General features: G+C 40.3%; 1 protein-coding gene across 2 annotated transcripts in view; it reads right to left on the bottom strand.

Moving 5' to 3' along the window:
- Nucleotides 1–14860, bottom strand: part of LOC127619372 (piezo-type mechanosensitive ion channel component 1-like) — a 140393-nt gene that overhangs the window by 45302 nt on the left and 80231 nt on the right. For both annotated transcript variants that reach the window (XM_052092278.1, XM_052092271.1), the window contains exons 10-15: nt 14470–14560; nt 14227–14315; nt 10900–11160; nt 6905–7010; nt 257–438; nt 23–171 (exon numbers count right to left, since the gene is read on the bottom strand). In XM_052092278.1, coding sequence (XP_051948238.1) covers nt 23–171; nt 257–438; nt 6905–7010; nt 10900–11160; nt 14227–14315; nt 14470–14560 — 878 coding nt within the window. The remainder of the gene's footprint in view (nt 1–22; nt 172–256; nt 439–6904; nt 7011–10899; nt 11161–14226; nt 14316–14469; nt 14561–14860) is intronic.

Consider the following 14860-nt stretch of genomic DNA (forward strand, 5'->3'; position numbering starts at 1 on the left):
AATAAGTTATCTGTAGACATACTGCTGTTCTGTGAACCCAGTGAAGTTTCTCCAATAGCCTGGGAACTCCTCAAACTGAAAGGTGTATATTGCAATGAGCACCACCATAGTGTAAGCAACCACTGTCCACCAGAAGGCCTTCAGTAACCTTCTCCACAGAGAGTAATAAACCTAAAGAGAGAGAGAGTTTCTTTCAGTTTTCTGGATGCACTAGATGCCGATCATGTATCTGATGTAAAATCTGGTGAAAGTGTACCTGATACAGACACATGCAGAGCAGAAACAGCAGCATGTAGACGATCTTGTACGCGACGAGTTTCCCTGCGAAGCTCACCATGATGAACATCCCTCCACACACGTAGATCCAGTATTTAGCATACAGACTCATCACCAGCCCACCCAACACCGTCAATATCGACTCGTTTCGCCCTGAATTATCTAAAAGAGAGAAAGAAAAAAAAACACTGGGTGAAACACAGAATCTCAAACTACTGGAAAGTTTGGGACATTTATTGTAAGATCAGGGCAATGGATGGGACACAAACAGGCTGCTGGTCATCTGTACCTGTTGTTGGCCCTTTATGTCTCTTGAAAATATAGACATAAATACATTACTTCTATACATAGATGTACATGGGTATATCTTGATATTTTTGAGCACAATCAATTTTCCTCATTTAATACAAATGTTTTCCTTTATCTGAGAAGGACACGACTTGGTGACTTTTCCTCCATTTACCATCTGAACATACAAATATACAAATATATATATACACATGATTGATTCGATAAGTCTAAGTGGTCGTATAAAATAAAACTTTGGTATTCGTGGTCAAAATTGACCGACCATTGAAAATGAATGGGAATTTTTTTAACGGTCAAATACAATCAATAAATCGGCCACATATGCAGGAAAAAAAAGACAGACAGAAATTACAGGGTGCGTAATCCTCAGTGCAAAACATACTCACACACAAAATTAACTGGTGAGACAATAACACACTCAAACTCGCACGCACACACACACACACACACACACACACACACACACACACACACACACACACACACACAAAACCAGGGCATCAATAAGTGGAGCTCTACAGCCATTTTTGGTCAATGTTGGCAAATCAAGTCATCTGTTGTTTTCCAGCTGATGACAGCAATCTGAAACACTCACACACACACACACACACGCACGCACACACACGCACGCACGCACAAGCACACGCACACACGCACATACACGCGCACACACAGAAACACGCACGCGCACACACCGAAGCACGCACACGCGCGCACGCACACAAACACACATACACGCATGCACGCGCACACACAGAAACGCACACACACACACACACACACCCACAAACACACACACGCGCACACAAACACACACACCCACACAATCACATACACCCACACAAACACAAACACATACACATGCACACAAACACACGCCCACAATCACAAACATATACACACAAACACACACACCCACACAAACACACGCACACAAACACGCACACACACACAAACCCACACGCATGCACACAAACACGCACACACACAAACCCACATGCACGCACGCACACGAACAAACACGCATGCACGCACACACACATAAACACACGCACACAAACACGCACGCACACGAGCAAACACGCACGCACGCACAAACACACGCACGCACGCACACACACCCACACAAACACATACACACGCACCAAACACACGCCCACAATCACAAACACACACACACGCACACAAACACACGCCCACAAACACATACACACACAAACACACACACACACAAACACATACACACACACAAACACACGCCCACAAACACACACACACACACAAACACACACACATGCACACACACACAAACACGCGCACACACAAACCCACACGCACGCACACAAGCACACGAACAAACACGCACGCACGCACGCACCCACACAAACACACGCACGCACACAAACACACGCACGCACACGAACAAACACGCACGCACGCACAAATACACACACAAACACACGCACGCACATGTGCGCACGCACACAAACACACATACACGCATGCACGCGCACACACAGAAACACTCACGCCCACACCCAGAAACACGCACACACACACACACACACACACACACACACACACACGCACACAAACACAAACACATACACACACATACACACACGCACACAATACAGTGGTGGACAGTAACGAAGTAAATGTAATTCGTTACTGTACTTAAGTAGCTTTTTTGTGTATCTGTACTTTACTGAAGTATTTAAATTTGGGGAGACTTTTACTTTTTACTCTACTACATTTTCAAAATCAGTCGTTCCTTTTTATTTATGAGTGGATAAAAACGTAACTGGTCAAACGAGCCACCAATCACAGTACAGCGCACGCGCTTTGTTTTGAACTTGCCTTGGCGGCATCTACTAAGCGCGAACCAGGGGTGCGTTTCCCTAAAGCCACGGTTGTCAAACTGGGGTACGCGTACCCCCAGGGGTACGTGTACCCCCAGGGGTACGTGGACTGATTTCAGGGGGTACGCGAAAAAAGATTGTTTTTTTATTTAAGGGGCTACCGTTTAGTTTTGAGATCTGTAGTCAAAAAAGACTTGACCCTCCCTTCGCCAGCAATAATTTTTTTCTATAACCCTCCAAAATAATTGTGAAAAAAGGCATGACCCTCCCCGATAATTTATTGATTACTTCTGTACTGGTTTGCGCTTGGCAAAGATGTTCAGATAGCCATTGTTTTTTTTACAACCAAACGACTAAACTCCTGCTTTCTCATCTTACTAGGGCTGTAACGATAGACCAAACCTACAATTCGGTTCGTATCACGATTTTTGATTTGAAAGAAATCATGTTTTCGGTGCTGATGCAGTGGTGACGTGTTCATGTAACATGCAAGGGTGGCGCTGCCAATAAAGTATCTAAAAGCTGCCACAAAGAACCGGCAAAAGTAATGATTATGAATATGTCAAATATAGCAAGGAGACATTTTAATTGTTTATTAATAAACAAGTGTTTGTCAGTGTCGGCTGCAAAGATGAAGTTGGCGATGTTGACTCGCGATCTTCAGTAGTGAACGCGCCAGAGAGAAATGCACATTTCATACGGATTACATAAGCAGAGAGTCTGATTTCTTTCGTTTTGAGTTGTTCTGTTAAAAAGTAGACATTCCAAGTTTTCTATATATTTCTCAGGTCTGTGAGGCAAGTACCTTATACGCTGTGTTTCGGTTCATTTATTAGACGAGAGTCCAGTTCACGCGCCGGCGCCTCCGTGTCATGATGATCTATTTTCTACTATATTTACTTCTTATTTATTAAATCCAGGCAATTGGTTGATGAAACATTGATTAAAATTAAGATACAATTAATAAAAAACGAAATTCACTTTAAAGAAAGTTTTAAAGTCACTTTCAGAGCGGTCATGTCCGTAACATTGTTTTTTTCCTCATAAATGCGAACACGAAAAATTAAATAAAAATAATATTTTAAGTTCTGTGGAGGCCGACCCTCATCCGGTGGGTAGTATTAGCTACTTTTGTTTTGCGCAGTGTAGTTCATAGAATTACTAAAACATATTTTGCCACAGGTCTAAAAGTTAAATATTTTTTGTGTCACGTCACATGTGTATTTCCCTCATATTAAATATAAAACGCATGTGTAGACTGATATTTTTCTAATGTCTGGAGCTTTATTAAGGGAGTATGGATATATAAACAGACGTTTCAGTATTAAATGCATTTTCTGAGAATTTATATTTCAAGTTTTGACTGCAAATGTCACGTCCATAACGCTGGAATTGCCCAATTTTAAAGAATTTTCAAAAAACTATTTTTTTGGCGTAGGTCGTATTTTATTATATTAACTTCTACTAATAGTAATTTAATTTAAGACCAAGTATAGGTACAGACTGTTTGTGGAAAATGATCTAAGACTGAAACTGTCCCCAATTCGGCCTAACATCGCTGCATTATGTAAGAACATCCAGGCACATCCCTCACATTGATTAAACTGGTGACGTGGATGGAGAGGTGGTAGGCCTATTCTGTGTGGTTTACTACAATTTAGTTTACTGTTTACTATTTAGTTTACTATTGTTAATGTGTTCTCTTTTTTATTATTATTTTACAACATAGAAGTTAAGAAAATATACAATGTTATCATATGTGAAAAGCAATACTTATCAGTATGTGAAAAGTTAACAAAATCTTTAATGAGATGTTGGATATGTGTTGTAGGCCTATTGTGTGTGAGATTGGGTGCATATCTGTTTAAAATCATTATATTCAGCACATTTGTATCATATGTTGACTTTTGATGAGATTTGTATCATATTTTTATGATTCTATTCACTATTCTCGACAAAATTGATAAAAATAAATATTATTAAATAAAAAAAACCTTGTTGTTCACAATTGGTGGTGTTGGGGGTACTCCGGAAGATCTATAATGTCTCAGGGGGTACATGCCTGTTAAAAGTTTGGGAACCACTGCCCTAAAGCATCGTTAGCCAACTATGGTCGCAAGTTCCATCGTTATCATCATAGTTCAGCGAGTCGGTGTTTCCCGAAACCATCGTTCCAACAAACATTCGCAAACAGCATCGCAGAGTTGTGTGGTTGGAACGACAGCTCTCGACCTGTGGTTAGAAGCAGAGTTTCTTGTTATTATAACATGTGGGCTTAATAAATTATTATCTTGAGCCAAATAAGCAAGATGACATTCAGTACAATCAGTATCTTTTATTTAGAAGACATACAAATGTCCTTTATGTCTTTAGATTGTCAATAGATTTAAAGCACCGTTTTTGAAGAGTGCGCATGTGTGAACGTGCTCTAGTGCGTAAGAACGAGCCAATGATTGAATCTGGAAATAAAGCAAATAACTGAGAAAAATATGAGATAGTCCTCAGATGACATGTCCGTAATTTATAGCAAAACATCTAGCATTAATTCGATCGCTGAACAGATTCATTAAAAGTAGTTTTACTCCACCACATGTGTGACATCATTAACCAACGTGGTTGAACAACCAATTTGCGACAATACGGTTTCGGAAACAGTCGTGACTAGCAAGTTGATTTCTTCAACAGTGCATCATATTACGGTAGTGGAGCAGCAAGTTACGTCGTTGTACGGAAACGCACCCCAGAGCCGTTAAATATGAGAGTTGCGAACATAGACGGTTGCGACAGTGATCTCGCCGCCACATGCGTAGTCATATCACGTGTATTCATGTATGTATGCTCTCAGTATGTAGTGTCCAATACAAATGTCCTATATATATATATATATATTCTATGTATGTATGTGTGTGTGTGTGCAGCGTGTGTGTGTGTGTGTGTGTGTGTATATATATATATATATTTAATGGCGTTGTGCAGGTTTATGTGAATGTTTCATAACATTAGGATGTTAATAATTATGACCATAGACACTCGAGAAAATATATATACTGTAAATGTATTATACCTTATGGGAACAGTCCCTTCCCTCCAAAATTAAACACATAAAAAATGTATTCAATTCAAATATATATATATATATATATATATATATATATATATATATATATATATATATACACACATCTGACTAATTAATGTGATTTTATTAATAGATTGGTGTGCCAAGAGTGACATTAGTCTTCATGTAGACTGAGTTAAGCAAGAGTCTTGTGACAAATTATAATAGGACATTATGGCCATAAAAAAATCAGCTGTATGAGCAACACACAGTTTATACAGTGAAGAAAACACTACGGCAGCAACGACACAAACATTCGTTACATTCTTGCGTTTAAACACTTGGACCACAAATCCAAACTAAGATATCTCAAGATGTGTTTTAAGTATTAAACTATATTTAACGTGACACAGTGACCTAAAATTGTATGTTTATGGCGCAACGCACCCGAGACGCTACACAAGCATATCTAACGCAGGTGTTCATTGACGGGTCCTTAAACAAGCCCTCATAATAATAGGACACCAAATTGTATATTAACTTGTAGCGGCAAAACAAATTTGGAACTACACAAAAGTGAAATTAAAGTAAATCTGAGCGCTTTAAATATAACACGTTTGTAAGCAAATGCAACCGAACTCGGAGCACATCTGAGCACGAGATGAAGTTGTGGAGCACAGAACTGCTCTGAAAACACTTTAATAATGCATCAACACAACACAGAAGGTCAGAGCAGTGCACATTAACTTTGAAGCGAGCAGCGCATGCAGACCATTTAATTTACTAAATCGCAGCTTTATGCCGTTTAATTTCGTTCTCAAGGTCATATCACAATTTCATTTTTATTCAGCCCTAGTTTTAGATGAATTGGAAAATAGTGCACAAACTGTACAGATGACTTTCATGGTGCTTTTTTGTCATTTCCAGTGCTCGACAGCCCCAGTCCACATTCATTTGTTATTGTATGGAAAAGAGCAGCACCAACGTTCAGCAAGATATTTCCTGTTGTGCTGCTCAGAAGATAGAAAAACCTGCGGGTTTGGATGATGACAGAATTATTCCTTGAGAATAAATAATTGTTCATTAAACAAAGTGTAAAGTGTATTTGGGGTGTAGATGTCAAAGGATGAAGATATAATCCCTTTCTGAAATATAAATGAAGACATCAATTTAACCACTGGAGTCTTATGGATTTATTTTATGCTGCCTTTGTGTGCTTTTTGAGCTTCAAAGTTCTGGCCACCATTCACTTGCATTGTACGGACCTTCAGAGCTGAGATATTCTTCTAAAAATCTTTGTTTGCATTCAGCAGAAGAAAAAGTCATACACATCTGGGATGGCATGAGGGTGAATAAATGATGAGAGAATTTGAGTTTTTTTAGGATTTTGGAATCTCACCTCCTGTAGTGACTTCTTGAAGAGGGACTGTTAACCTCTTCTTCCTACTGAATGTGTCCTTCACTGACTGTCTCAATAGAAGCCAAAATGTCAACATGAACAGCAACTAGAGAGAGAGAGAGAGAGAGAGAGAGAGAGGGAAGAGAGGCAAAGGAAGAGAGAGAGGAGAGAGAGAGGGAAGAGAGAGAGAGAGAGAGAGAGAGAGAGAGGAGAGGGAAGAGAGAGAGAGAGGACAGAGAGAGGGAAGAGAGAGAGGAGAGAGAGAGGGAGAGAGAGAGAGAGGGAGGAGAGAGTGAGAGAGCAGAGAGAGCGAGAGGAGAGAGGGAGGAGAGAGAGAGAGGGAGGATAGAGAGGGGGAAGAGAGAGAGAGAGGAGAGAGAGAGGGAGGAGAGAGAGGCGAGGAAAGAGAGAGAGAGGGGAGAGAGAGAGAGAGAGAGGAGAGAGTGAGAGAGAGAGGGAAGAGAGAGAGAGAGGGAGGAGAGAGAGAGAGAGAGGGGGAAGAGAGAGAGAGAGTGAGAGAGAGAGGGAAGAGAGAGAGAGAGGGAGGAGAGAGAGGGAGGAGAGAGAGAGGATAGAGAGGGGAAGAGAGAGAGAGAGAGAGAGGGAGGAGAGAGTGAAGCAATAATTACTCTTTCCTCATTGTGCATTGAGAAACATTATGAGAATTATGACTGATCATGTGGTTTTTAAGTGACTGTGTGTGGATTTAGCATGTGAGGACAAGTTTCCCAGAATCAGGATGGTTTATTGCAGTCATCTGCAGGATTTATGCCACAGCATGGAGCCATTTGGATTTTAGATTGTAAAATCTAGAATATAGAAATAGCTTTTTTTATATTAAACAAACAGGACGATTTTATGTTGGTTTAACATACTCATAGAAATATTTTAGGTACTCTGCATTAAGAGGTTCTTTGTTTTTTGCTGATATATCTATAGAGCGGTTTTTGGAAAGGAGGTGTGTGTTTGAAGTGAATGGGTGGTCCAATTTCCAGTTCAAGGTGCCGTTCACACTGTACCTGATTTTGCATCCATTTGTTTTTCTATATAAACATGCGCTACACTGATGTCTTTGATTGTTGCACCACAACTGCGTCAAGTTTCTGCGTGCATGTTTTAGTGCAAGACCACATGTGCTCTGATCGGCCCCAAAGTCTGTCAAAATGTCTGAGATGGCTTATAACTTAAAGGCGCTAATAATAATAATTCAAAATCAGCTTTAAAATAATGTTGGAATTTTTGTATGTCTTAAACGAGCACATGAACGCCACCACAATGTCATAATTACCCTTAAGAATCTCTAGTGGACGTTAATTGGCACTGGTCATAATTACATTTTCAACACAACTACTACTTTAGTTCCTATCATTATGGCAGCATGAGAATGGAAGCCATGATTAACACATAATGCAACAATTATACAACAAATGCAGTTTTTGCTCGTCATTTTGTTGCATTAGTGCTTAAAAGCTTCCGTTCTGTCCTTCATTATCGTCTTAATCCGTACATGCAAAAGAGAGAAAGTTGAAAATGCCTGTCATATTAATTTTGTTCCGAAGCGAAATCATATTATGATTGAAGCTGCAAGCAGCAATTAAGGGGCCAAGCACACCAATGGCATGTAAGGAAATATGTTTGGGCATCATTATGACTTAAGCAGCATTACAGAACCGGTAGAATTGCTAGCATTACAAACTGGTCTCAGGGTTTGGTCACGGACTGGGAAGAGAAATCGGCCCGGGATTTGACATAGCAACTGGCCCAAAAGTTAATGAGCGGGGTGGGGTGAGGGTTGGGTTCACGGTCCATTTCTGCATATCGCTGCCCCCTTTGGCATATCGCAGCGCTATTTTGTGGTCCATTCTGCATAACGCGGCGGCTCATTTCAGCTTATCGCGGCCCATTCGGGCTGTTTTGCGGCTGGAACACAGGTCCGCCTGGTTTGCCCGATGGCCAGTCCGCCCCTGATTGGCCCCAAAATGCGTCGGGCCACAGGGAAAATTCCCAGTATCCCAGATTACCATTCCAGCCCTGGACAAATACAAAGTTTCATGTCAATACTGCAAACCATTGCAGAGATATCGACTACGTCTTGCCATCTACTTCGTTGGAGCACTTTACGAGCACCCCAGATAATACACTAAAACAAATCTGTAATTCAGACTTATGGCCTAGGAGGAGCTCGAAAAACTAGGTTTTGAAATAAATATAAAAATGGCGGACAGGAAGTGTGGATGACAATGGCAAATTAGTTATCACTGTACTTGGCATGACCCAAGTAATCTAATGTTACAAGCAATTTACACATTTTGCTATAACTTTTGAGCACAAGGTAGTGCTGATCCCAAACTTTATAGGCACCCTCAGTACATGGTGCTGATGATGCATACCAATGTTCGTAACGATGTGCCAATGCATTTGTAAAATACAGCATTTTATGTCTCAATTCGAAATTTAAGACGCCTAATTTGGCCGACATAAGAAAATTGTGTATCAGTCGACTCTGCAAGCCCCACAGTCTCAAAATTAAGACTATTCAGAAGTTATAAGCAAAAATGGCAATTTTTCAAATCTCCTGACCACTCGGTGGTGCTGTGCCGAAACTGTGCAGGTACCCTCAAGTCATGATGGCTGTGACATATACCAAGTTTCGTGTCAATACGCCAAAGCGTTGTGAAGAAAGAGCATCACGTCCATTTCGACATGCTCGCCACTGAATTTGTTGAGGAGTTATTCAAGAACGGTTAGGTCAATCAAAAAGCTTTTGATAACTTTCAGTCCCCCATAGTCCCTAGATGATCCAGGAGGAGTTCAAAAAAAGTATGTTTTCCGGGAAATTCGAAAGCTAGTCTGGCGGAAATTGAAATGGACTCTGCATTTTGATTCAAGGCCTTCCAGTTCGACAGTTACAAACATGAACAAAAGTGAAAATTTGAACAGTAGCTGGCGCTAATGAGTTTGAGTTAGAGACCCCAAATTTGGGTCAGTAATAGTTCAAAGTGTCCTCTATCAGTGTGCCAAATATCATTTTGCTATACCGTTCTATTGGTTGCCTTAGACTCCCAGTCAGAGGAATAATAATAAGAAGAAGAATACTAAAAGAAACAATAGGGGCTTCTGCATCGTTGCTGCTTGGCTCATATTTACGACTCTCAGGATGATAAGTAAGAACTTTCCAGGAGTTTTTTACTTGGTTAAAAATGGTCTTAAGCAGTACAGCAGCTTAAATATATGGTCATTTACAGCGCTTAATGAATGCATAACTGCACCGTAAGCATTACAATTCAGTCTCTTGCGAATGTACGGCTTCGACTCTGCTTCTAGGCTCCAGTTGCACTACATGGATAATTGGTTGATGATGCGTGTTTCAGATGGGAAGAGCAATAAGCACTAATCTTATAAAAGTACAGAACATGAGATGAATATAATTACATTTGTCTTGACAACCTGAAATGATGCATTGTCACTTATATTGGTTGACGTTGCACGTGTGTTTTTATGCCTTGAAAACATTTTGCTAAAATGGAAAATTAAAAACCTAGTATTTTATAAAGACAACGTAAGATTTAATGAATACTTTTAACACATTTAAATTAAAAGGAGACCCTTTACAATAAGGATGTATTTGTTAATTAAGTGGTAATCATGAACTATCAATCAAAAATAGTTTTACAGCACTTATTAATCATGTTAATTTCAACATTTACCACTACATTTTTAAAACAAAAAGTTGCATATGTTCACATTAGTTAATGCATTATAAACTAACAATTGTATTTTTATAAATTGCCATTAATAAATGCTGTATATCATGATGCCTAATGCATTTACTGATGTTAGCAAATATAACTTTATTATTATGTGTTACCATTTCAATTGTTTGTGATGGGACCAGTGAACATATTGGCAGGACAAAGAACAAACATGAACTACTGGCCCGATTAGACCAGCCGAAAACAATTTATATAATGAGTCCTGAGTTCCAGTGTGCTCACCATGGCACCCAAGTGCAGACAGGGGTATTGTGCCCGGTCCAGACCCAGCTGGCGTAGACTCATAGTGCCAATGTGCTGGGGCAGTTCCATTTGCAGGTCCATGGCCCACACATACTGCAGGAAGCACAGAGTCAGACCATATAGCAGAATGAAGGGAGAGCAAAGAGCGGCGAAGTGCTGACGTGCCCGCAGCATCCAGATCAAACACGACCACAGCAGCAGCACAAAGGTCAGCCAGCTGTGATATGTGATACTCCACACCTGCAGGGGGCAAGAGAGCAAACACATAGCTATGACTAGGGTTGGGAAGTAACAGAATACATGTAAAGGGGTTAACGTATTGAAAATGCAATATATTAGAAAATATTCATTCATATAAATTATGCGATTCAAGGAGTGTTTAAACCATAGACTGTAAAAAAAGATGGACGACGCCCCTTCGCACTTTTCCATTGGTGAGAACTGAAGCCGCCAGTGTCCCGATATGGCGCTGACATCTTGGGACTTGAGTCTGCGCAGTTGCGATTTCGGGACCAGACCTGCGCAGTAGTGAGCAGGAAGTAAAGCTGCGAAATCAAGGCCCCGCCCTCACTCTCGCTGAATCAATCGCAAGCACACGCCCCTGCACTTTTGACTTATGACGGTGTGAAATAATTAATTATAGAAATGTAGATATTACATTTAAAGCTCCAATCTCCTCAGTCCTCCGAAGATCCCGAAAAAAAGGTGCTTCAGTGACTACTTCGCTCAGAGAACCTGTCAATCACAGCTGTCAATCATGATGTCACAGCACCGTTTTTATAGCATCAAATAACTAAAAACAAACTTATTTTGAAAACAAACACTTGAAATTACATCAGCGTGATAGAAACGACAGTAAATGACAGAAACTATCTTTGGAAAAAAGATATGTGAAGTGTAATTGAATTGTTTAGTTGGTCTCACGTCCCGTTGAATATCAAGGGGAGGCGGGGTTTATGACCTATACTAGGACCAGTCACCGGGGAGCGATCGAGACGTTTTGGCTTCACTTTTGAGGGCTTGTGCGGCACACTTGGTTTAAACCAAGTGTATCTGTCTGCGTCCCGCAAGACGACAAGGAACACCCACTACATGACACGCCCACTCCAAGTAACGCCCCCCTTGGATAAAGCAATTCTACTGGCTGAAAGAACTTTTAAAATCCTATGCAATCACTGTATGATTAATGTACATATGTACAGTAAATATGACAAAGAAAAACATTTAGATTATAAGTACACATCATATTATTAAACCAAAGATACAAATGGTGAAATTGAACATTTATCGGTTATTTTTTACACAGTTAGCTCACAAGCTAACCGCTTAGCCTATTAGCCGAACCCTTCGAAGACAGAGACAATTTTGCGACATGTAGGTGTCAGTTCACGGCTCTCTTTATTCATTTTTATGGTGTCTGCAAACGGTGACTTCCTGTACTGTAGTAACATGCTAGTTGACCGTTACGCTCTCTCCTATGGTAAAAGCGCAACGGTTGTTATCTCAGGGTAGAAGTGCTCTGCTATTAGCTTAGCATCTTCATTTTCATCACATTTCTTCTCACTGTCGCCACCTAGTGATACGGCAGTATGATTGCATTCAATAGAACTTTTACATTGCAGTATACTGAATAATTTTACAAACTTTTAATTTTCTTAATCTTTGTGATTAGGTTTAAGTACAGGGGTAAGGTCTAGGTAACGGTAAGGTTTAAGGGTAGGGATAGGTGTAAGTGTAGGGTTGCTGCGGGACTCCAAATACACACAACAAACACAGTCTATGAATGTGACATCCAACTGATGCAAGACTTATTTGAAAGGGGCGTAACTTGTAGTGGCCTTGTCTTGTAGTAGTAGTCTTGCAGGACGCAAACAGACCCTTTTCGTTTAAACAGTGGTGAAACGCTTTATTATACTACACTATTATGAGTGAACAAGTGGATATGTCACCATTAAGGAACTTTCCCTTTGGGAGCTGGAGAGAGAATCCACATCCGATCAAAAAAATATGTCATTATGTACATTCTGAGGGGTTTTGAAGTAAGTTTGCCTTGTTTTGAATTTTTCCCTAAATTTATCTTGTGTAAATTGTCATGTGAACATTTAGCTTTATGCTAAGCTAAAATGCTATTTTTAGCCCTTTTACATGCACCTGATACAAGGCATGATTCTATTTTTCTCACATGTTTTTCTCACGATAGACCTTTGATATTAGGGCAAAGATGTCCTGCAAAAATCTTGATTTTTTAAAAAAAATTATTTTACTGTAAAAAAAGAAATAAATCCCTTTTTTACTTTTTCTTGTTTTAGAAGCACATTAGGCTTTTTTCAGAGAACGTATTTTCAATATAAGTGAATTCTGTCTCACTGTCCTGGGCAATTTGTTTTTCACTTGTTATTCACTGCTGAAGAAGTAATCCAAAGTATTTAGATTACGTTACCGACCTTGAGTAAAAATGAAGGAACACCTTACATATTACATTTAACATCATGCATTCTGCAATCTGAGGTGGAATACATTTTACAAGTAACCCTCCCAACCCTGCTCATGACACACTTGAGGCACATCTTAAAGGTGCACTCAATAAACCTCCCGTTTATGTGGCGCTGACACACCAGCAACGCAGATGAAGCATCACATAAAAGCAGAAGTTCTCAGGTACTGATGTCATTGTAAAAAAGCACAATTCGCAGTGATTAGTGATTAGCCATGATTAATTTTAATACTTAAAACTATAAAAAAGCAACTTAATTGAGAATTTAGCCATCTCTTTGTCCCTTTGAGGAAGACAACCAATTTGACAGCTTAATTGCCAACAACATTTGCCATAAAATGGTCAGAAAGCATTTGCCCTGAATGCTTAATCTGGCATACCGGGCATTTTCCCGGTGGGCCGACGCACTTTGGGGTGGATCAGGGGCCGACTGGCCAGACTGGCCATAGGTAGCACTGAGCGGGCCAGTGGGTCGAGCACGAAATGGGCCGAATGGGCCGCTATAAGATAAAACGACCCACCGCATTATGCAGAACGGACCACAAAACGGCACCGCGATATGCAGTGAAATTTTGGGCCAGTTGCTATGTAAAATCCCGGGGCGATTTCTCTTCACAGTCCAGCCCTTGATGGTATTAAACTACCATAATAGTAGAAAATATACCAAATTAAAGGGATTTTATTTTTTTAATTGTTCTGCATTGCTTGTCAAAATCTAGGTGTAAAGATGTTTATGACACAGGTTTCATGTTACACAGTGTTTCAACGTGGAATTCATATTTAAAGGATTAGATAGATGATGTTTGGTTTACCATCATGGCGATGAGAGCACCAATGTAACTTTGTTGTAAGATCTTTCGCCCCACCAGACGAAGAGGGTTATCGGCCTCTCCACTGAGACCTGCATGAACGCACACAAACAAACGCTACAGGTTCAGCAGACTGCTTCAACTAACAAAAGGGAACATTCAAATGAGACTGACACAAACGTACACATTTGTACCATATCTTCTGCAAATGTAAACACAAAATGAAATGTACATGTTGTGCCTTACCTATATCATGTTGGGTTGAACCTCTGGCCACAGGCTCTTCAGAGATATGTGATTCGCATACAGGTGATTCTCCCGGTGTGAGAAGCATTTGCTGAATCAGATAAATGGCAAACACAGTTGTTTCACACAGTGAAATTAGTTTGGGACAGTGTAGGTATATTGTCAAGACATGTAAATATTATGGTCTATATTATCCGCCATTATGGCCTCAATCCGGGTGGCGTAGGACGAATCTCAGTTGCCACCACATCTGAGACCGTTAATCCGTGCATCTTATCACGTGGCTTGCTGAGCACATTACCGTGGAGACCTAGGGCTTCCACGCACAACTCACCACACGCCACACGCCCCAACGAGAGAGAACCACATTATAGCGACCACGAGGGGGTTA

This window comes from Xyrauchen texanus, chromosome 2 (assembly GCF_025860055.1).
Source record: "Xyrauchen texanus isolate HMW12.3.18 chromosome 2, RBS_HiC_50CHRs, whole genome shotgun sequence".
Taxonomy (NCBI): Eukaryota; Metazoa; Chordata; class Actinopteri; order Cypriniformes; family Catostomidae; genus Xyrauchen; species Xyrauchen texanus.